A 21245-nucleotide genomic window follows, 5' to 3' on the forward strand; every position below is an offset into this window, starting at 1 on the left:
TTGTGAATTTGTAAATAATCCGCTATATTTTTAAGCGATATGAGAGATTCTCTTACCATTAGAAAAACGAATTATAAAGAACGTACTTTTTCATCGAATTTTAATGAATTTATATCGTGCATCATAGCTCGCAATCACAAGCTCCTCTTATACTTAACCTTTACGATTAATCACGAATTCCATTTGAGAATTCGTTGCCGATTGAAGATAATTATTGTGCAACTGTATCACCCAATTACTATAAATAATTATTAAGTCCTTAAGTTTCTTGTAAATAAACTGTTTTGACGATCTGTGCCAGATAATATCGATACAGTCGCACAATGCCAAACGAACAAAGATTTATAATAAATCGAGATGAAAATTTTTTGAAATAACGTAAAAGAATCTTGATCTATTTTACGCTTCTTTGCGTGTCGCGATAACTACAACTACTTGTTCAATGCTCCGTTAAAGTTCCGTAAAACGAATTACTGTGTATTCGTGATATTTTTTTTTTTATTTTTTTTTATATAGGATTTCATCGGGAACGTTGAACAAGGTATAACTGCCAGACTGATTTTTTTCCACCAAGTTGCAAAACGTTATCATAGATTATTATTATTATTATTATTATTATTATTATTATTATTATTATTTATTATTATTATTATTATTATTATACCATCGAAAAATTTTGTAAATTACGCGATTTATCCGTTGTAAATATCTGTATGTCTGATCTGTACAAAATGTGTGAATGAAATGTGTGTGTATCACTTTTATCATCGATCGTAATTTGTAATAAACGAAAATTTGTAAAAGAAAAGAAAAAACGAAAAAAAGAAATAATCAACATATATTTTTATTACTCCCTAATTAGAAATATTTCCTTGAATAATTTGATAAATTTTTAATGAAACATGATTTTTCGATAAATGTGAAGACATTCGAAAGACGTTTACTTTATCCTGAACATATTTCGAGTCTTCTATCGCTTCGATATTCGTCTCAAAGACAGGACAATTAAATGACCATTTGAGAATCTATCAATGCAAACGAAAGACTTATATCTCAATACTTGATTTAATTGCTTGCTAAAATACACTCGATTGGTTAGAATGTTCAGATAATGATATCTTCATTTCCGTCATACGACGAAGAGCTTTTGAACAGCGCGTATGCGAATATAAATCTAATCGCCGACAAAGCTTGGACTTTCGACAAGGAAGGAGATTCATTTCAAAAACTGAATCATTCTTTGTCGATTCAGGTAAAACCTTCACAAACTCCCTGAATCATCTACCCATTTTTTAATTATTACATATGTTAGGAATATAGATATACTAGAAAGAAAAATAATAAAAAAATACAAAGTTTAACAATTTATCCTACAATAGAATTATAAGTTGACTGCAAAATACAAAGAAAATGGTTCCTATCAAACGAAAAGTGTTCGCGATGTTATTCCTAATTCCCGTTTGGCCAGCTATGGCAACTATGAGTACAATGAAGAACGCGAGAACACGTATAAATCAGACGACAATGAGGGCCCTGTTTCACTATCGAATTTCTGTTGGACGGAAGTTACCGAGCCATGGATGCTTCCGGAGGTCGAAAAGCACTTCGCCTGGTTAACTTCGAATGGACCACGATCGAATCGTGAATTGTTAGGTTTTACACTTAAACGTAATCAAATGATCCTATGATCGAATACTCGATCATTTTGTGTTAACGTTCGCCCGGAAAATTGATGTTGCAAAGATCGGCAACAAGGATACTGGAGCCTGACGATGTATCGAAGATCGGATGTGGTTTCAAGTCGCATTGGGATGATTGTTTGCACAGTCAACACGTGCAGAGGTTGAGATCGACAGAAAAGAAGATCAGGACGAATCATGAAACGAGCAAAGAAGCAAACCTGATCGGTAATACGTTTGCGATCAACTATAACTACATATACAGCGTGGTTCATACCTAAATATCTCTTCGAATTGTGATAGTGAAAAAAATATTTTTTACGTTATCTGTACGATATCAAAGGATCGATATCTGAAGAGAATATTTTTTTCTTTTCTTTTTTTTTTTTTTTTTTTCGAGTTTTTATGGTTATCGATGTTTTCGTATACAACTATATATTTCTTTTTATTACACCGTGTATAATTAAAAAATACATTCAGATATTGTATAATAACATGATCTCGAAACAATCTTGATCTCTAGAGATCAAAATTTTATGTAAAATTTAAATTTAATTTAAATCTAAGAGGATTTGGCCAAGACGTGCGAATCTATGAATATGAAAAAAATAATTTTTATTGTACGATCTAATATCTAAAAGGTTTAATCATGAAATGTATAAAAAAAACACTCGTCTTTAAATTATCATTCTTCGTAGATAGATTTTAAAAATGGTGTTTTCCTATGATAATACATTGTCTAAACAATAATTATAATGATCTTTCGATTTTGAATTAATAACGGCACAGGCTCTAATTATTCTTATTCTTATATTCTTTGATCTTTTATCGTTATATGTTATTTGTTTTAATCTTTCCCACAAAAAAATATTCATTAATATAAAGTTTAGCGAATACGATAATCATATTACAATTCCATCAATTCATCGATTGGAAATTTTAAATCTAAAATATATCTGACAAGGTGTGTATATGATGCTGAATAACCGGCTGCTGATACCGATTGCATTCTTAGACGTATATCTAATGGTACATCACGTATGACCACTTATAGCATTTTGTAAGAATATTGTATATTTTTCTTCGTTTAGAATTATGTCCACTTACGTAATATAGACAAATTATTTGGTTATGATTAATCACAACAAACATTTACGTCTTTGTTTATCCATTGATTTTAACTAATATGGATTCTGAATCGATTAGTAATTCGTGTTTTTTCAATTGCCCATGATTAGTGAACCATGTTTCATCATTAAATAATACTCTTTTAAAAAATATTCGTTATTGTCGTATTGTTGTAAACCTCGTTGAGAAAAATACGTACGATTTATAAAATTTATTCCACGAACATTCATCGATAGAATACTTTCTTCTTGAAATATTCGCTATGCTTATTTTGGAAATGCCACTTTTACATACTCAAATTCTCATTAAATTTATATGTGAATTTTTATTAATTTTATCTATAATAACTTTTTTATTTCTTTTATTCTTAATAATTTTGATTTTAACACATTTTTTTCACAACACTATCAATTTCATGAAAATTATTGATCACCTTTTCATATATAACGTAATGAACAATTATGATTAGAAAATTTATCTTTGTACGTTCGAATTGCTTCCCTTAAGTACTCATTATTATTACTGTAAATAAATATCATATCGATCTCTTTTTGCATCGAATAATTGATTGTAAATGGTATGTTATTAAACTGTTGATAAAATGAAAATGAACAGGATTTCGAAACATCAAAGATTATCATACATGTACGATAATATGTTCATTTACATTTATAAACTTTCGATCACATTTTAGTTAAATTCTTGTCAAATATTTCGATAGGTTTAAATCTTACATCAAATTTTAATTTTTGGAATTAATCAAGATCATTTGAAGTATATATTAAGTATGTATTTATATACATATATATTATTATATATATTTATTTTTTGATTAGCTACAGTCACGATGCAATCGAAAAAAAATACATGATAAATAGTTGTGTGCAAAAAAATATCATCAATCGTGAAAACTTGAAAAAAATTGACCTCAGGAAAAAATATATTGTAGATTTTGATCTTTTGATGATACATTTATATTATTTAATATTTTTTACGCCATCACAATTCGAAGATATTTAAATGGATTACACTGTACAACATCTTTTTTTCCAAATTTGAACGAAAATATAACTTATTCTCTAGTAGAAATTGTATTAAATTTTTGCTAATTAAAACGATGCTGTCTGTCAAGAGTCAGATCCTACCGAAAAGTTGGATAATTATTACGAATATCAACGTTACACCATCGAAAATTCTATGGAGATGCAGCTACATATTCGCGTAACTAGTGACGCAGTTCGAAACTTATGGAAAGTGGGCAGCAATGTCCAACAGCAATTTCTCCAACAGAAAATGCGTTTGCAGTGTTATCGTCTGCAACAGCCTCGAGAGCAGAATTGCCAGAACAAGGAACGCCAGCAACAATTCTATTATACAGTTCAATATCGACCATTAATACTTAGAACAGAATATCAAGCAGCAAGAACCGAAACTTATGGAATAAGGAAACATTTGCCACCAGTTCTCAGTCCAGAAGTGCCGGAATTTTTTCCAAAAGTGCCGGTGACAAGATTCAACAACAACAAGGAACAAAATGTTAATCGCGTACAATATTTCCCATCTCTTAATGAGAGAAGTTATCAAAACGAATTGTTTCCTTATAACAGAACTTACGAAAATACAGGAGCTATATACCAGGTACTTACTTATCTATACCAATACTGGAGATAATATATCTTTCTAATAAATTTTTTATCAATTTATTTGAAAATTCATAGAAATATTCTGTGATATTATATTCATATCGTGTTTACGTTTTTCTGTAATATCATCTAATATCAATCTATCTCTTTCTTGTTTTCTCGAGAAGAAAATAAAAAAAGGCATACTCTGAAGTTGTGAATTTCAGAGTACGGGTATACCATTGCTGTCAGCTACCGATGCGACAACATTCATTCGACCTCCGCAACAATGGTATCAAAGGATACCACAACCGGCACAAATACAAATATCCAGCTCCTCCTCAACGCCAATGTGTACCTCTGTACAACCTCTACGAACTACTACTATCACTCATCATCCCCTACAGGTGGAAAATAATCGATCATTTTAAAATAATAAAAAACATATATTTTTTTTTTTCGTATGTATATCGAACTAAAATTAATCAAAGATATATTTCAGGTGCAAGACAAGTTTTTACAATCGAATCCTATACCAATACCCGTTTATCAACATCCTATAGAATTGTATCATGAAACAGGGCAAAAAAGAAAAAACCAAGGCGTTGATTTTAAGAATTTGATATTGTTGACGAAAAATGCAATGAAGGCCCACCGTGGACAACCAAAAAGTACGCAGCATAAGCCTTCTCACTATATTGAAGGAAAAAATCGAGGTTCCAAATCAGAATCCGAAGTCCTTCAATGGCTGGATAAGAGTTGTCCATCGAAAACGAAAGATTTTTCTACTGCTAACACCCTGGTCACGGAATTAAGAAATTTTGAAGAAAAAAATGATAGAAAAGCTTCTAATACCAAACGAGAAAAGGATATCACAAGAAGTAGTGAACGAATAAAACCAGAAGTGCCAGGACCGAATCCGAAGACAAGCAGTGAAAGAGATAAAAATGATACGCGAAACAGAAGAAGGCTTTATAGAGATGTCTTAACCAATGCTTCTGCGAATCAAACTACTTTGGAAAACGTGTTTGAAAAAAGGTAAAAATATTTTACATTTAATATATATTTTATCAAAAAAATAAGATATTAATAATAATTCTTAAGATTATGTTATTTTAATGTTATTTTTATTTTCAAAATTCAAAAGATTCGTGTTCATAAATCTTATAAAATCGTTAAAATTATTTTTGTGTTTCGAATTTCTCGAAATTCAGGTAAAAAATAATTTATATATAACTTATTAACAAATAATGAATTTTTTTTTATTTATCCGATAATAATTAAATTTATGTTTAAACTATTGATTACATTTTAATTAGCATAATTTTATGTTAATATAATTTCTATTGAAAAAAAATGATATAAATAGTAAAAATAAAAATTTAATTTTTTACGAATTAAAAAAAACGACTATTTATTATTATTGATATTATAATTGTCTCTCCTGAATTTAAAAAATTTTCAAAAATTAAAATTTATTAAATGTTTAATTCTTGGCAGAATTGTAATCCCCTAAAAAAAAAAGTTTTAGTTTCGAGAGTTTCAAAACCTCACAAAGTGTCACAATTACGAATACGAATTTCACAAATTTAAAATAGCAACTCATCTCTAGATATTTCATTCTTGTTATAGTGATAATAATGATATTACGTACGTATATATAATGTATAATTAATATTAGGTACGATGAATTAGAACAACAAGCAATGGAGCAATATAGAACTTCAGAGGAATCTTTGGCGCTTAAATATCAAGTATAATATTTTATTCTTATATTCATTTACTTTAAATCGTGATGTTTGCTTCATTTGCAAATTTTGCGAATATATTTAAGAAATTCACTAAAATTATTCGTATGTACCAAAATATATCTTTTTTATCATAATATCATTATCGAATCGAAATTGTTTTATAAGATTGATACATTTGATGATATTTTAAAAAATAACCAATTTTGTTATAGGAACTCGAACGCCAAGCAATGGAACAATACAAGTTTTGTAGTAGCAACGTACAAGATGATACAGTTCCACGTACGCTGATGGATGATAAAAACATTTATGAACGATTTAAAAAAAATTTTAAAGAAGAAAATTGTTTTGGTGGACAAAAATGTTCCGGGTTTGGAAAATGTAGTCCTGTGAATACGGATGTGAAAGAAGAAGGAGGTTTAATAATTTTTATTATTAATTATCTTCAAATTTATTTCAATATAAATAAAATTAAATATAATTTAATATAGAATAAAATTTATCAATAATCAACAAATGATTTTTAGATGATTTTCTGCAGAAACAGGGAAATTTTGTACGAATGGAAAATAAAAATGAATTAGATGTTCCTTGCCGATTTTTCTCCGATAAAAATAGTCGATCAAGCATTCTTTCAAAAAGTTTGACCACCTTATCTGAAGAACTATCTCAAAAATCGAAAAACACAGCTAAGGGTGCATCAGGTGATAAAATCAGCAAAAGTGGTAAATATTCTAATATATTTTTAAAATTTTAAGAGAATTATTAAATATTATTATTTATTTTTATTAACTATTAAATTGTATTTTTAGTATTATTTGTTTTTTCTCGTAATAAATATGATGAAAGGATTGTTCCAGTTTCAGTCCGGACATCGTCAAAAAGGCGTCTGATACTGGTGTCACCCTTTGAGAAAGAATCAGAAGCCAAATTAACGAGATCAACTGATCTAGAAGAATTTTATTGTATCACACGAGCAAATAAAAATATCTTCGGCTATTACAATAATTCAAAAATCGGACAAATTGGTGGTGGAGATGAAAATATAACTATAATTCAATCTCCCAGAACAGAAGGTATAAATTTCAAAGAAAAAATATATAAACAATTTTTTAATACTTTTTTTTTAGTTTGGCTCTCAGGTTTTTGGACCACATGAAGAATGAAACTTTTAGGAATCAAGAAAGGAATAAAACTTATTCAATAAAGAAAACAATTATATTAAATAGATTAATGTATTTAAATATCATAATAAATGCTTCGAAAATTCTGTATAATATACATGCATGTATATTTTAATAAAAATGACTTGATATTTTTTTAATTACTAAATATTCAAGCATGATCCGTTCAGGCAGTACATACATATGTATTTCGTTTTATTAATTAATTCATCTTTCGCAAAAAAAAAAGGAAGATAAGAGAGCAATTAACAATAATTATCGTTATTTTATAAAAATTATTAAGTATTTTGATAAATCTAAATAATTTATATAAAATATATAAATACATTTTAGTTTAGTCAAAAAACAAATTAATAATAAATTTTATCATATATAAATATAAGAAACAAATAATATAAAATAGTTTTTCAATCTTATATTATATCTTTTTTATAGTATGTCTTATAATCAAATAATGGAGATCAACGATTATCTTAAAAAATGCATCACCGTATTAAATTATACAAATTTTTTTACATAAAAATGCAAATAAAAATGATTATTTTAAAATAGTAAATCTTTATAAAATATTCTTCTTAATCTTTTTCATTATCCTTATTTTTTTGTTCTTTATCAATGTATTTATGTTGACACTCTTATATATAGTATATACATGTAAAAAAAAAGCCTTTATGTTATAATAATACAAAAAGTTTATATATATTACATGCAAAATTTATGATCTTAAATATGCATATATGACATTATCCCTGATTTAATTTTAATTATAATTAATACTCTTATAATAAAATTATTTCACAAATACATTGCAATTTGAGATCATAATTGTTATTGGAGAAATATATCTTAAGATATTCAAAAATAAATATTATCCAAAGTATTATTGATCAATACTAACATAATATTTAGCATTTTAGGAACTAAAATTTTATAAAATATGATTTAATACAATCTAAAACCAGGTGCACAATATCATTCCATTATTAGAATTCAATAAATTTATATTTTCTAATAATGTGATCGTGCTATCCTTATAGATCCTTATAGAAATTGCAAAAATTCCGAAATATCATTGCGTGCTCGCAATGATAATTTTATTCGTATGTATCTATATATCTATATCAATATTAATAATTAATAGCATCAATTTTATCATAATAAACATAATTATATAAAACATCTAACTTATATCTACCTCTATTTACTCATATATCTACCAATTATCAAGAAATTCAAAACCAGTTTTTGGTATAATTCGCTCCTCTTCCTCCTGATTCAATTGGGAAGATTGAAAACTACTATAAGAACTAGGTGTTTCTAGTAATGCTGTTGACTCATTAATATCGCTTGATTTTGTACGTGACATTACTACTAATGTATTTGTTTGACTTTTATCAGTATCTGAATCCCTTTCTCTGACTAAACTTTCCATATCTTCTGCCAAATTGTTTTGTAATTTTAACAAAGATGTTTTGTTCATTAATTTAGCAAATATACTTTCAGAATGATCACTATCAACATTGCCTTTTAATAAGCTACAACATTGTTCATCTTCAAAAATATTGTTTGAGAAACAATCAGATTGAAAACAATTAACTGTATGAGATGAAGTATAAGTATCATTAATAGAGTTTGAATTATTTTTTTGTGATTTTGCTGGACTTGAAAAGTGTGGTGATTCTCCAAATTGAGCTCTTATTAACTTTGACTTTACATCTTCTGATGTATCTATTATACTAAGATTCATTTGTGATTGAGTCATAAATGAGAATGGAGCCGAATGTTCATCACGCCATCGTAATGTCTATAATATTACAATAAATAATTTGTTTTAATTAATAAATTTTTAAATGACATTATAAATCTAAATATGAAACAAATAACATTTAATATTAACTACTATAATTTATTATAATTTATATTATTTAACAATACTTACAGAACCAGTTTCATCGATAACATATTTCATTCCTGTCTGAATACATAATTTTGGATACCATTCTGGTAATTCTTTAGTAAGTTCTGGCTTTTTTAAAGTATATTTTAATGCAACTTCTGGTTGAATGATGGTTTCATTAATTGCTTGATTCCGTTCTGCTATACTTAATGTATTCCATAAACCTTCATAGGCTTCCTTAGTTGCAGTTATATCTTCTCCTATTCTTTGTGCTAAGGGATTTATACTATAGAAATATTGTTCAGCTCTTGAATTTAACATAGCACTCATGCCGAAATTTCCAAATTAATACGAACAAAGTATCTATATTTAAAAAAAATAAATTTTTGTTAAAATAAAATGATGACAATATTATTTCATAAGAAAATGATCTTAAAATTGATAATGTAAAAACATATATATAGGTTATAATATACAAAATAATTAATTATTAATATAATAGATAATTAATATAATAAAAAATGACAACATATAATTTAAAACATAAAAAATTAAATTATAATAACCATAAATTATATAAAATAAAATTATAAGATTATCTTTAAAAACCTTATTTTCTAAACGATGTGCAGTTTTGAATGATAGGAATAGGAGCTGTAATTATATATATATATGTGTATATGACCTTCATACTACGTAAATAATATATATTTTTAAAATAAATTTCTATTTTCCTTTCTTTTCAAATGATAAATCATATATAACTTAGAATATTCAAAATAAAAATATATATAATTAAATAAATGTTTAAATTATTAAAATATGAAATTATAATTTAAAAATATATAAAAGACTTATATAAAAATTTCTATCTCAAAAGTAATTCTTGATTTCCACTTTTTTTATATAAAAAGTTTTATTTCAGATTTATTAATAAAAATTATATTAACGAATTATTAGTGAAAAACATTGGCCAATCACCTGTCGTACTGCAGTGATAGTATTAACTGTGCCATCAGCGAGTCATTGGGTTTAAACAAACAATCGAAGCAAAATGCATCGAATTCAGTGACTCGCTGACAGCATATGTCTAATGTTATCACTGCGGTGCAATAGGTGTACATATTCTATGATTGGGTAGTGTTTTTTAAGTCGTTATAAAGCCGAAACAAAAGTTTGCAAAAGAAAAGTTTATTCAAAATCTTCTCAAGAATCACCAATTAAATCTTGTCGGTTGACTTCTAAGACAGTTAAGCTGTGTCGGTTGCCTTCTGCGTCTTGTATAAGTACTTACTTACATATTTAATTATTTTTAAATATATAGTTTATGTCTATGAAACATAAAATACAATTTAAAAAAGTAAATTATTTGATTAAAATATAAAACATATTATAAAACATATTAAAATATAAAACATATTATATATAACATAATAAATATTAACAAATATATTAAAATATGAAATTATCCATTATAAAATAATTTATATTTCGAAACTATAATTTAAAATTTTCTTGAAAATATTTTCTAAAAATTGCAATTAAAAATAAAATCTAATTAATGATTTAATAAAAATATTTATAGTATAAAAAATTTATATTATATATTCAATTATTTTATAATTTTGATAAATATTTAATAATTGTTTTTATTTTACTTAACATTTATTGTATTCGCTTATACAATACTATAATCAATAATAATAATCTATATTAAATTCTTTAAATAAACTTTAACATATATAAAATATAAAATCATTAAAAATAAATATCTTAAAAATATATTAATATATAATATACTTAATAACTATTAATCTATATAAATTTTGAATTATGTAATTATATTATAAAAAATATCAATATATACAAATTTTTAATACTTGCAGAATAAAAATTTAAAATATAAACTTAAAATAATAAAAAAAACAAAAAGAAAAGGGAGGAATATTATTGAATTATACTTAATATGTCTCTTTAAAGATTTATTTCATTCTATCTGTTCAAAATTATAATACGAGACAATTTTTTTCTTTAAAACAATTAACAATTAAATCAATTTCAAAATTTAATAAAACATTTATATATAAAATATTTTTTAAACTTATGTTCTTTATTGTAAACTAAGAACAATATAATGCCCCATTATTAGCTGTATAACTAACTAGATTTCATTAAAATTATCATATACTTCAATTTTTTATTATCATACAAATATATACAACATTATTTTAAATCAGTTCTTGCACGTTTTAGTAATATTTTCATTTTCTATGATGTAAATGGAACAGTATTTTAAAATATACATATTACACAAATAATGATAATTATTTATATACAATAATGTAGGAATGATAATAAATAAAAATCGTTTGTGATTTTATAAACATTTCGCTGTTTAAGTATCACTTATATAATTACTAATATCATAAAGTTTCAAATACAAACAAATATATGTTTCAACTGTAAATATCCTACAAATCAATTATAACTTTGCTTACAAAATATATTTACAATTGATAATATATCTCAATAGTCTGTATGAATATGAAACAAAACTGACAAAAAAAATAATTAACTTTTATAATTTCATTATATTATCTGTGGAAGTTTTATAACTTATAATTTTTATCATTTGAAATACGGACGTGATTTAACACTGTATGATACAATTATTTACTGTTTAAAAATGGATTAAAATATCCAAGATATATTAATAAATCTTTAAATGACCAAATCTAATTAGATATTTTTGTAATTTATATAATATACATATATGTATATAAATGTTCCCAATATCAGATTCAAAATAGTGTCATTCAAACGAATGATATTTTTTTTATTCAGCAAAACCAATGTGATTTCTTATTAAATTGAAAGAGTAATGAATTGCTTTTCTCCCAATTTCATACATATAATTTTGATGTTTTTATGATTTTATATGTGACTTCTGATACATTAATGAGAGTGGCACTACATTTGGAACCATAGTTTATGTGTCAATATTGAATGTATCTTCAAAAGATTATTTTAGAAGAATACATTCAATGTGTTTTTATGTCTTTATTAAAAAAAATATACTAATAGTGGCAATGATTTATGCGCAATTTGAATCCCGCAACTTTTTCATAATGATATATTTACTATATGACATACATATCATCAATTCTATCTTCACATAATGATTGTGTATTTCAAATCTTGTTCTACGTTCTAAATTAACACGAATATTTCTCCAACTCTCGTTACAAATACTGTATTGCTTTAGGATTATATAAACTAAGGATAATTATGTAAATAAAACAGAAAAATAAAAAATGATAAAAGAAAAAAAAATTAAAAAAGCATTGAAATAATTGGTTATGTAAAATTATTAAACAGATTGAATTTATGTTACCTGATCTATCTAGAAAACAAAGAAAATAAAGGCTTTTTATAATAAATAGACAATATAATGATATTTATAAGAACATAGGACAAATGTAAAATTGTCCACAGTTACCTGTTTGACAAATGCTTTAGAGGGCCCAGACTTAGAATAGATGTAGCACCAAGCGCACCTAAATTACAAGTATTAGGATTTCGTGCACCGTCTATTGTAATTATAGGTAATCCAAAATATCCACCCGTTTGAGCACTAAGCTGCGACAGCGGAATATAACTTTGTATACCAAGATTTGATAAACGATTCAACACATGAGGGGATTTCAAATCTACAACTGGCAATGCTAATTCTGCACCACCATTTTGTGCTACGGTGTCAACTTCTTTATGATACGCTTGTTTGTGCGTTGTTAACGCTTGAACTGTTGGATATTGGGCAGGGCAAAGATTACACCTAACATCAAGCATTTAATATATATATCAATATTTTAGTTATTGTCTAAAATATCTTCATCCTATTTCATTGTTTGAAAAACATACTTACTTGTGAAGTAATTTACTTGGTGCACGATGGGTAGCCATATGTTGAGTTAACATTTCCTGATTCTGGAAATTTTTATCACATACTTGACAAGTAAGCAATGCTCTGTAATAACAAAAGATACCTTATTATTAATAAATATAGAGTAATCTTTCTTAAATTTATCTTACCGTGGAGGTCTTCCACGTCTAACTACTGGTATTTGTGGTGGACCATCTTGCGTTAAATCGACGGTAGGAGGTCTCGGTGGTCTTTCCACTTCATTCACCGCTGTTTTGTTTTGTTTATTGTGAGGAACAGCAAACTGACCCTGTTCTTGTTGTTTCTTTTGTGAACTAGCTGGTATGATAGAAATAGCAGAATTCAGAGTGAGCGCTGTAACATTTAAAGGCTGCTGTGAAGATGTAGTCCTCTGTTGCTGAGGAGGTATCTGCTGTTTGTTTTGTTCACTTGATTTATTTTTATTTGCTGCTGGAGTAACAGTAATACCTCTGGCTGCCAGTACATTAGCCACAGCCTTTGCATCAGACTTCTTGCCGCTAGCACCTGATGTGTTCTGCACTTGAGCTGGAGCGGAACCTTTAGATTAGTAAAATAAATATTTTTATTCTTGCAATGAACCTCTTCCGCGAATAGTTAAGTTTTTTCATTTTTTTTTAAATAATTAAACATAAAAATAAATTTATAAAAAACAAATATTATAAAAAATATTATAAAAATATAAAAACTTATTTTTGCTAACAGAACTAATCTTAGAAGAGGTATTTCAAATCAAATAAATAATATATATATATATATATTATGAAATATATTTAAAAAAAACTTTAATTATGTATTAAAGATACCTGGTTGTCTAACACTAAGAGTTATGGAATCCGTAAGATGTATAGTAGAATCATTTCTGCTTGTCTGTTGAGTAGTAGCACCTTGAACATTTTGTATAACAGGTAAACCATCATTTCTTTTCTGCTGCGCAATGACATGACAATCTGCATCTTCATTCCTATCTGGCAATAAAACATCCATTCTTCGTTGTTTTATTGCAGAATTGTTTTGTTGTACTTGCATTGATTGTTGCATAGGGCGTTTCATACGTTGCCGTGGAGTTGATCCCGTTTGTGGAACTCGTGGTGCCCTACAATACATATATGCAAATTAAACTGTTTAATAATGTATCAAAACGAATTTATAATTTTTTATAATATATTTGAATTTGATAAAAAATAAATCTCACATTTTTTAGGATTATTTTATCAACAATACTTGCCGATTACTTTGTGCAACAGTAGGATACCTTCCACGTGAAATTTGTTGAGGCAATTGAGAATGCATTTGTGGTGGTGCAGTCATTTGCGGATATGGACCCGGTCCATATTGCGGATATAGGTGTGCTATATGAGGAGGATAATGCATGCCCTGTGGACCAGGAACTCTATACAATGGTGGTCTTCCTGGTGGCTGTACAAAGTAATTTGGACCAGGGATCATTGTATTTGCACCTGGTGGAAGACTTGGAGGCATTTGCGTTTGTGGAAGTGGCATACGTTGTACTTGTTGAGCTAATTGTTGAACAGGTGCAGGTAGTTGTTCAAAATTAACAGGTGGTATTATTTGCTGTCCAGTACTAGCTACTGTATTATATGTGGGTGAATTTGTTTGATGCGGAGAAGTTAAAGGAGAATTCCTATTTATTTGTTGCGAATTTGGTGTATTTGGAGATTCCATTGATACTGCATGAGGAGAATGTGTATTTAACTGCGGAGATGTTTGACTCAAATGGGGTGAATTTTGATTCAAATGAGGCGAACTTGTATTTAAATGAGGAGATAACTGGCTCACGCTAGGAGAAAGAGGCGTTCCATGCATTTGAGCTTTATGCATAGAAACCTCCAATGGTGAATTAAAAATAAGATTAATACATTCTGGAATATTGCATTGATAATGTCCAGCTTTGCTTCTGTGCTCATCTAAATGAGCAATATCCTTAAATTTTTCATTACAAACACGACAAGTATTAACAGTTTCAGCTAACTTTTCAAGAGAAACATATTCAGTTTCTGGTGGTAAATTATTTAATGTTTCATTTTGATTATGCCTCTGATGTTCAATCAAATTTTGTAAAAGAGATCCAGCATTGTCAATGTTATTATCACCCCCATGGTCTGATTGTTCTTCATTTTCTTTAGAATTCTCATTATTCTTATTTGATATATTAGTGGACAATTGACTCCAATTAAAACTAGCTGTGCTTTCTGTTGATTCTTCGGGTTTATCTTCATCTTCACACACTGTTGTACAATCTGTTGTATGATTTGAAAATGTAGCAGATTTTGAAATAATACTAATAGCTGGATTCTCTTCTAAATTATGTATCATATTGGATTCATGACCTCTATCATCATCTTCTTCAATGCCTGAATTTTCAATTAATTGATTCATAGATCTAGATCTAAAATATTAAATAATAATATACATGAAAATATATATAATATTTTAAATATAATATATATTAACATATATAAATAACATATATACTATAATATAATATATATAAACTAATATATACATTACATACAAATATATTTTATAATATTATAATAATATACTATAACAATACTATAACAATATATATACTTTCAAATAAACAACATTACCCAGATTGTTCACCAAGTTTTTTCAAGTTTTCAATTGTTTCTCTACATGTTGCTTCCAATGCATCTGATTCTTCATGATCTTCTGTTTCAGAGAATCTTTTATCTGAATTGTCATATTGATCTGAACTTTGTAGGTCATCAACATTTTGATCTTCCTTTTCAGAGGGATTTGCCATATCACTTCCTACACCTGAATCACCCTCATTGACATCTATGGGTGGTCTATCATTTTCTTCCAGTGGATTATGTTCTTCGGTATTAAATTTAATATTTCCATATTCATCCTATTAATAATGTTAATCATAGAATCATATTATTTAATATTTCTAATATTTATCTTAGTATAACATACCTGTTGCTCTACCATCACGTTTTCAAACGGCTGATTAATTGAATTTTCTGTATCTTTTTCATGTCTTTGATCATTTTCCTTTGCTCCAGCCACGTCTCTTTGACTGTGATTTTCTGTTCCCAAATTAATATTGCTTTTCACGACAGTAAAATCTTCTGATTCAGATGATTTCTTCAATTTAAGTTTCAGAGAATCAGTGAAATTTTGTTTTTTTAATGTTAATTTTAGAGAACCCTTTTTCTCTGGATCTAGCCAATATGTATTATTGTGTTTTTTCTTAAAACTTTTTAGATTTGTAACTCTCCTTAAAACTATGCGTGGTCTTCCTAAATGCGTATGAATATGAATACGTAATTGTTTTTTTGTTACAAATTGTTTTTTACAAATTTCACAGCTAAATAACGAAAATCGTAATGAAAATATTGAATTTTGATCATCTATATGTTTATCTGAAAAAAAAAACATTGCAAGTATTATAAGATATTTACATCATTATAATATTTTAATATTATTTTTATAAAAAAATTTATATTTAAAAATATAAATATTATTAAATATCTAAATATCAAAGTTAAAATATCTAACCACTTTTTCGACTAAAAATCTCAGAAAAGTATAGACTGAATAATTTGCCGCGCTTTCGTGTTTGCTGTCAAATCAATTAAACTATATAATTTCCTGTTAGATATGTAAAAGAATTACACATTGATTATATCCACATACAATTCTTATTTCAAAGGTTCACTCAATATATCAACGCGCGTTCCCCGTGTTACAACGGATGTAAACAATCGATGCCGATGTATATGCAGCAACAGCAAGTGTTCACGCAAAATGGTTGCGGTAGCAGACCACCTAGCGCAAGCGGAATAATTGCCTCTGCTTTTGCCGAGAATTGAAAACGGGATTCTCCAATCGATACTAGCTAAAGAACGAATATCATTGGTTCACTTCATATTAGCGCAACATTCCCGCCACAATATAGCTCATATCAAAATGCATTTCGTGTGATTGCGGACGTGTATAAATTGTTTCTTTCGGTCTTAAATAATTACACTAATTTATGAAAATTTTATTTATTAAAATAATCAGTGAAATATTGTTAATCAATTATACAAATGGATTAAGAAGGTAATAAAATTACATTTTATATTTAAATCCAATCTTAATATTGTAATTTTAATTAAGGTAATATCAAAATTTGTAATTCAATAAAATTAAATAAGGACATAAATTATGTTAAGCATTCTTGTTAATTAAATATACATAATAAAAATTATAATTTTTCGTATTGTTTAGCAGTAACAAAATCCTAACCTTTCCTCAAGAGTTTTGAATGAATTTTACTAGTATTTTTTTATAAAATACAAATATATAAAATATATAAAATTTGTTCAAAGTTTCTAAACTAAAAAAAAATAATTCCAATAATATTACTTAATATATATATATTATTTTATATATATATATTTGTATTGATAGTAAAATTTTAATGGAAAAATTTATGGGATAGGAATATAAAAATAATTATAGATTAGTAATACAATAATAAATATTAATATTTTTATAGCAACATTTAAAATGAAATGTATCGCTTTCTCCAAATAAAAAAAATATGATATTCAATTAAATAAAGATAAAATATTAAATTTCATAAAAGTAATTTATAAAAATGCTAAATTTTTAATACTATTTATGCACATTACATTGTTTTAGTATTCATATATAATTTCTTTCATCTGCATTCAATATGTAAAAAAAACATACCAAATTTTTGCAAATCATCCACTGCATCGTCTTTACAAATTTTGTTTTGGTTTGAAAATCTAAATTCCTCAAAGTCTTGATCCAATGAATTGTTCATTTCCACTCTGTAAATATAATATAAAATTTATTTTTTTACTATTATATAACAATTATTATTATTTAATATTTTTAACATTATTGTATTTATTGGTTATTGTATGTTATACTTACAGGCATTGTTATTAACAATGCAAATCATCATGAAGTTGTCAATAAAGATTAATCTTGACTTAAATAATTACGACGTTTATCGACGATTAAATATGTCCATAATATTTATTTCAACAAAATACACATAAATTAATTTGTTGTAATAAGTTCACAGATTTCGCACAATTTTATATTTTTCACTAAGAAAATTATAATACCGTATAAAAATGATTTCTTCAAGATTTATTATTTTATTTAAATTTATTGAGATATATATTCATTAATATTTATGATTGTTATTGAAATAGTAAATCATAATAAGGTCAATTAAACACAAGACAAACTTATAATATTTATCAATTATATTCTGTTAACTATATAAGTAAAAATAGCGTTGAATTTGCTTTAAATCGATGATGATTGATCCGGCGTCGATATTACATAGTCGCATAAAAAAAAGAAATCACGATTTGTTCGATGGATATAAAATTAAATAAAGAAAAAACATATAGTTCCATTGATATTTAGACGATGAAGTTTTTTCCGATTTGTTACATATAATTAAGTATGGCTGTCAATATTATGACATGATCACTGCGCTGTTTATGGCACATTTGTAGTAGCGACATTCAACGACGGTAAAATCGGCGCGTCAACTACGATGCCTGCCGTACCCAATCTGAACTTATTATTAGTACGTGTTATATCGAGCCGCCAATATGGCGGCGACGCGATGAAACCCGCGCGTCCGTCAGAATAATCAACTCAATGTGAATTCGTGCCGAACTGTTGAAGCGCGTTCAGCGACGGGTTCAGAGTGTTCAGATGCGTTGTTTTGTAAGAACACGCGCGCGCGCGCGCGCGGGGTAGCGTGCGCCGATCGCTGCAAAAGCCGAGCTTCCCTCTCCTCTCTTCTCCTCTCGACGTTTCGTATCTTTGTATATCTAACTTCTCCTCCACTGCACACCATCCACCACCTTCATCCACTTCCTCTCTCTCTTCTTCCTTTTCTCTCGTTTCCCCTTGTTTTCTTTCTCTATCTTTTTACCTCACTGTCACATTTTCTTTAGCAAAGATAAAAAGGGTTCACTTTTGCTGCATATTTCTAATTATTCAGGATATATAAAGTAAGTATATATTACGACATCTCATATATCTTCGAATAAAACTCAATAAAACAAAAGAGACCAACCAGAATAGATGAAACTAAAAAGGGAGGGGAGAAACAGAGAAGGAGCCCGAATTGAAATTAAGTCAACCTAACGTGCACTCAAGTATGAGTAGGGAGCCAATCCGCTCATAGCAAATACTGTCGACGCAAGCGCAACTCGAACATTACTGTGAAACTCTTTTCTTCTCTTGTTCTCTATTTCTTATTACTTTTCCTTTCAATTCCTACTAATAGATCATCTCTTCCATTTCTTCCATTAAGTGATTCTCTTATTTTATTTCTTTTGTTAATAACTTTCATTTTAACTTTTACTTTTCTTTTATTATATTGCTTTTGCTACTCTTTTAATGTTTCTATCTCATAATCCATACAATTTTCCAACAAAATCAACATTAACTATTTAATTTCTATCCATCAACTATTGTATCTATATATAATTTTATTAAATAATTTTCATTTATAATTTTCATTCATAATTTTTGGTGATTTTATTAATTTTACAAAAATTATAATATTATATATTACTGCTGTACTTTCATTATTATTTATAAGAATTGTAATTCTGTATTTTTTTATATTAAAAATACACAATTTATATAACTATGATTATAAAACTAATAGATATATCTATTCATACAATTTTTAATATATTCAATTTCAAGCTATCGTTATAATTTTCTATAAATATGCAAAAAATATATATGTATTAAATGTATATTTTTATTTATATATTAGCCAATATAAATATACATTTCAATATGTGTTTCAAATTTTAATATTTATTCCTTCAATCAAATCGAAAATCAAGTTAATGTTGATGTGATGATAAAAAACTTTTTCTTCCAGTTGAAACTATAGTTTTTTTTTTTTATGGAAAATTGTACACCAAAAAGCATACCTGAAATAACCGGTTTTGCCGGGAAAATACATGTGAACAAGGCGTGGCAAAATGGTTGGAGGCTAACAGGAACAGGAATATAGTAGGGGAACTTAACGGAACATGTCGAAAACGACCGAATCTGACATCTATTGATCGTAACAGGTTCTGTACAGTTTCCTACAGATACTCAAATAACTCGAATTTAAAATTCTATATTTAGTTCAAATGAAATTTCATATTAATTTATTAAATATATTAAATGATCAATTATTTAGATTTTTTCATATATCTTACTTATATAATATTGTTTGCATCAATTCTTTATAATCATATTTATAATTAAATACTGTAATATCAAAATAATCAGAGATTATATTTATAAATCATCTTTTTATGTAGTTATATGTTATTTTAAAAAAATAGATATTGTTACATCAGAAGTTCACTCTTGACTATTTTTGTTGCCTTGTTTACGAATAAAACTCAAGCAAACCGTTGAATAGTTAAATATAAGTTGACATTCTCATTCCACGGAATACTTGACTATTGATTTTATCCCTACCATGGTCTCTTCGTCCTTTGGTTAACAAGTACTATGCGCTGTAGCTGTGATAGTATGCGCAGAAATGTAATCGTCTTTATGGAGAAGACGAGTTCACCACAATATAGTAGTAGTCTAACTTGATGCAAGGAGAAAGGGGATACTTGGATACGTTGACCCAACATCCCTGACTAGTCCTCCCTCTCCAACATCTCCTCCCACAAATCTGGTTTCATTGCGAGTTGCGCACAACTTTCTAAGCTCGAACCTTCTCTGACGACGTTTGTTCAAGTTATGCTCATTGCGTGCAGAGTAGGGATAGAAAAAGATAAAGATTTCAATAAAAGTTCTGATTAATAAGATTTTATGAACTTGTTCAAGATTATTAATTGAATCTATTATACAAAAATAACATAATTCTTTATATTAAATAGTTTAAAATATTATACTTTTATATCAAGAAATATTATAAATAAACGAAAATAGAAATAAACATAATTAAATCAAT

At 27.0% G+C, this 21245-nt stretch overlaps 3 protein-coding genes and 2 long non-coding RNA genes across 15 annotated transcripts; 3 read left to right on the plus strand and 2 right to left on the minus strand.

The window, feature by feature from the left end:
- The first annotated feature begins 809 nt into the window (after window positions 1–809).
- On the plus strand, window positions 810–7461 carry LOC100864733 (uncharacterized). 2 transcript variants are annotated; one of them, XM_086916918.1, is made up of 11 exons: window positions 810–1252; window positions 1380–1648; window positions 1744–1907; window positions 3940–4445; window positions 4657–4836; window positions 4932–5467; window positions 6111–6183; window positions 6393–6597; window positions 6708–6905; window positions 7041–7256; window positions 7311–7461. In XM_086916918.1, exons 1-11 carry the CDS (start codon window positions 1112–1114, stop codon window positions 7337–7339), a joined length of 2517 nt encoding a protein of 838 aa, XP_086773044.1. In that variant the 5' UTR covers window positions 810–1111; the 3' UTR covers window positions 7340–7461. The 2 variants fall into 2 exon arrangements, with proteins under 2 accessions (XP_086773044.1, XP_086773042.1); XM_086916916.1 differs by having other exon boundaries at window positions 1112–1252; window positions 7041–7348.
- On the minus strand, window positions 7397–12871 carry LOC100864970 (uncharacterized). 5 transcript variants are annotated; one of them, XM_086916925.1, is made up of 3 exons: window positions 12761–12871; window positions 9304–9624; window positions 7397–9168 (listed from the first exon to the last, which is right to left on the minus strand). In XM_086916925.1, the coding sequence occupies exons 2-3, from the start codon at window positions 9589–9591 to the stop codon at window positions 8578–8580; spliced, it is 879 nt and encodes a 292-aa protein (XP_086773051.1). In that variant the 5' UTR covers window positions 9592–9624; window positions 12761–12871; the 3' UTR covers window positions 7397–8577. The 5 variants fall into 5 exon arrangements, with proteins under 5 accessions (XP_086773051.1, XP_012348022.1, XP_003697944.1 ...); XM_012492568.3 differs by lacking the exon at window positions 12761–12871 and adding an exon at window positions 10479–10504; XM_003697896.4 differs by lacking the exon at window positions 12761–12871 and adding an exon at window positions 10243–10330.
- Window positions 10253–17347, plus strand: LOC147656119 (uncharacterized). The gene is made up of 2 exons (XR_015295035.1): window positions 10253–10547; window positions 16929–17347. It is a non-coding gene; the product is annotated as an uncharacterized LOC147656119 (long non-coding RNA).
- LOC100864855 (uncharacterized) lies at window positions 11439–19347 on the minus strand. Of its 6 annotated transcripts, XM_086916914.1 has the most exons (11): window positions 18167–19347; window positions 17957–18060; window positions 16190–16638; window positions 15838–16121; window positions 14451–15632; window positions 14029–14318; window positions 13673–13762; window positions 13354–13558; window positions 13187–13288; window positions 12761–13096; window positions 11439–12664 (listed from the first exon to the last, which is right to left on the minus strand). In XM_086916914.1, exons 2-11 carry the CDS (start codon window positions 18051–18053, stop codon window positions 12661–12663), a joined length of 3039 nt encoding a protein of 1012 aa, XP_086773040.1. In that variant the 5' UTR covers window positions 18054–18060; window positions 18167–19347; the 3' UTR covers window positions 11439–12660. The 6 variants fall into 6 exon arrangements, 5 of the variants coding, with proteins under 5 accessions (XP_086773040.1, XP_086773039.1, XP_086773037.1 ...); XM_086916913.1 differs by having other exon boundaries at window positions 13354–13750; XM_086916911.1 differs by having other exon boundaries at window positions 13354–13762.
- Window positions 18849–19922, plus strand: LOC147656120 (uncharacterized). Its single transcript, XR_015295036.1, has 2 exons — window positions 18849–19272; window positions 19341–19922. It is a non-coding gene; the product is annotated as an uncharacterized LOC147656120 (long non-coding RNA).
- The last annotated feature ends 1323 nt before the right edge of the window (window positions 19923–21245 follow it).

The sequence above is a fragment of the Apis florea genome, unplaced genomic scaffold (assembly GCF_048593485.1).
Source record: "Apis florea isolate Af1SG1 unplaced genomic scaffold, ASM4859348v1 contig_3803_pilon, whole genome shotgun sequence".
Taxonomy (NCBI): domain Eukaryota; kingdom Metazoa; phylum Arthropoda; class Insecta; order Hymenoptera; family Apidae; genus Apis; species Apis florea.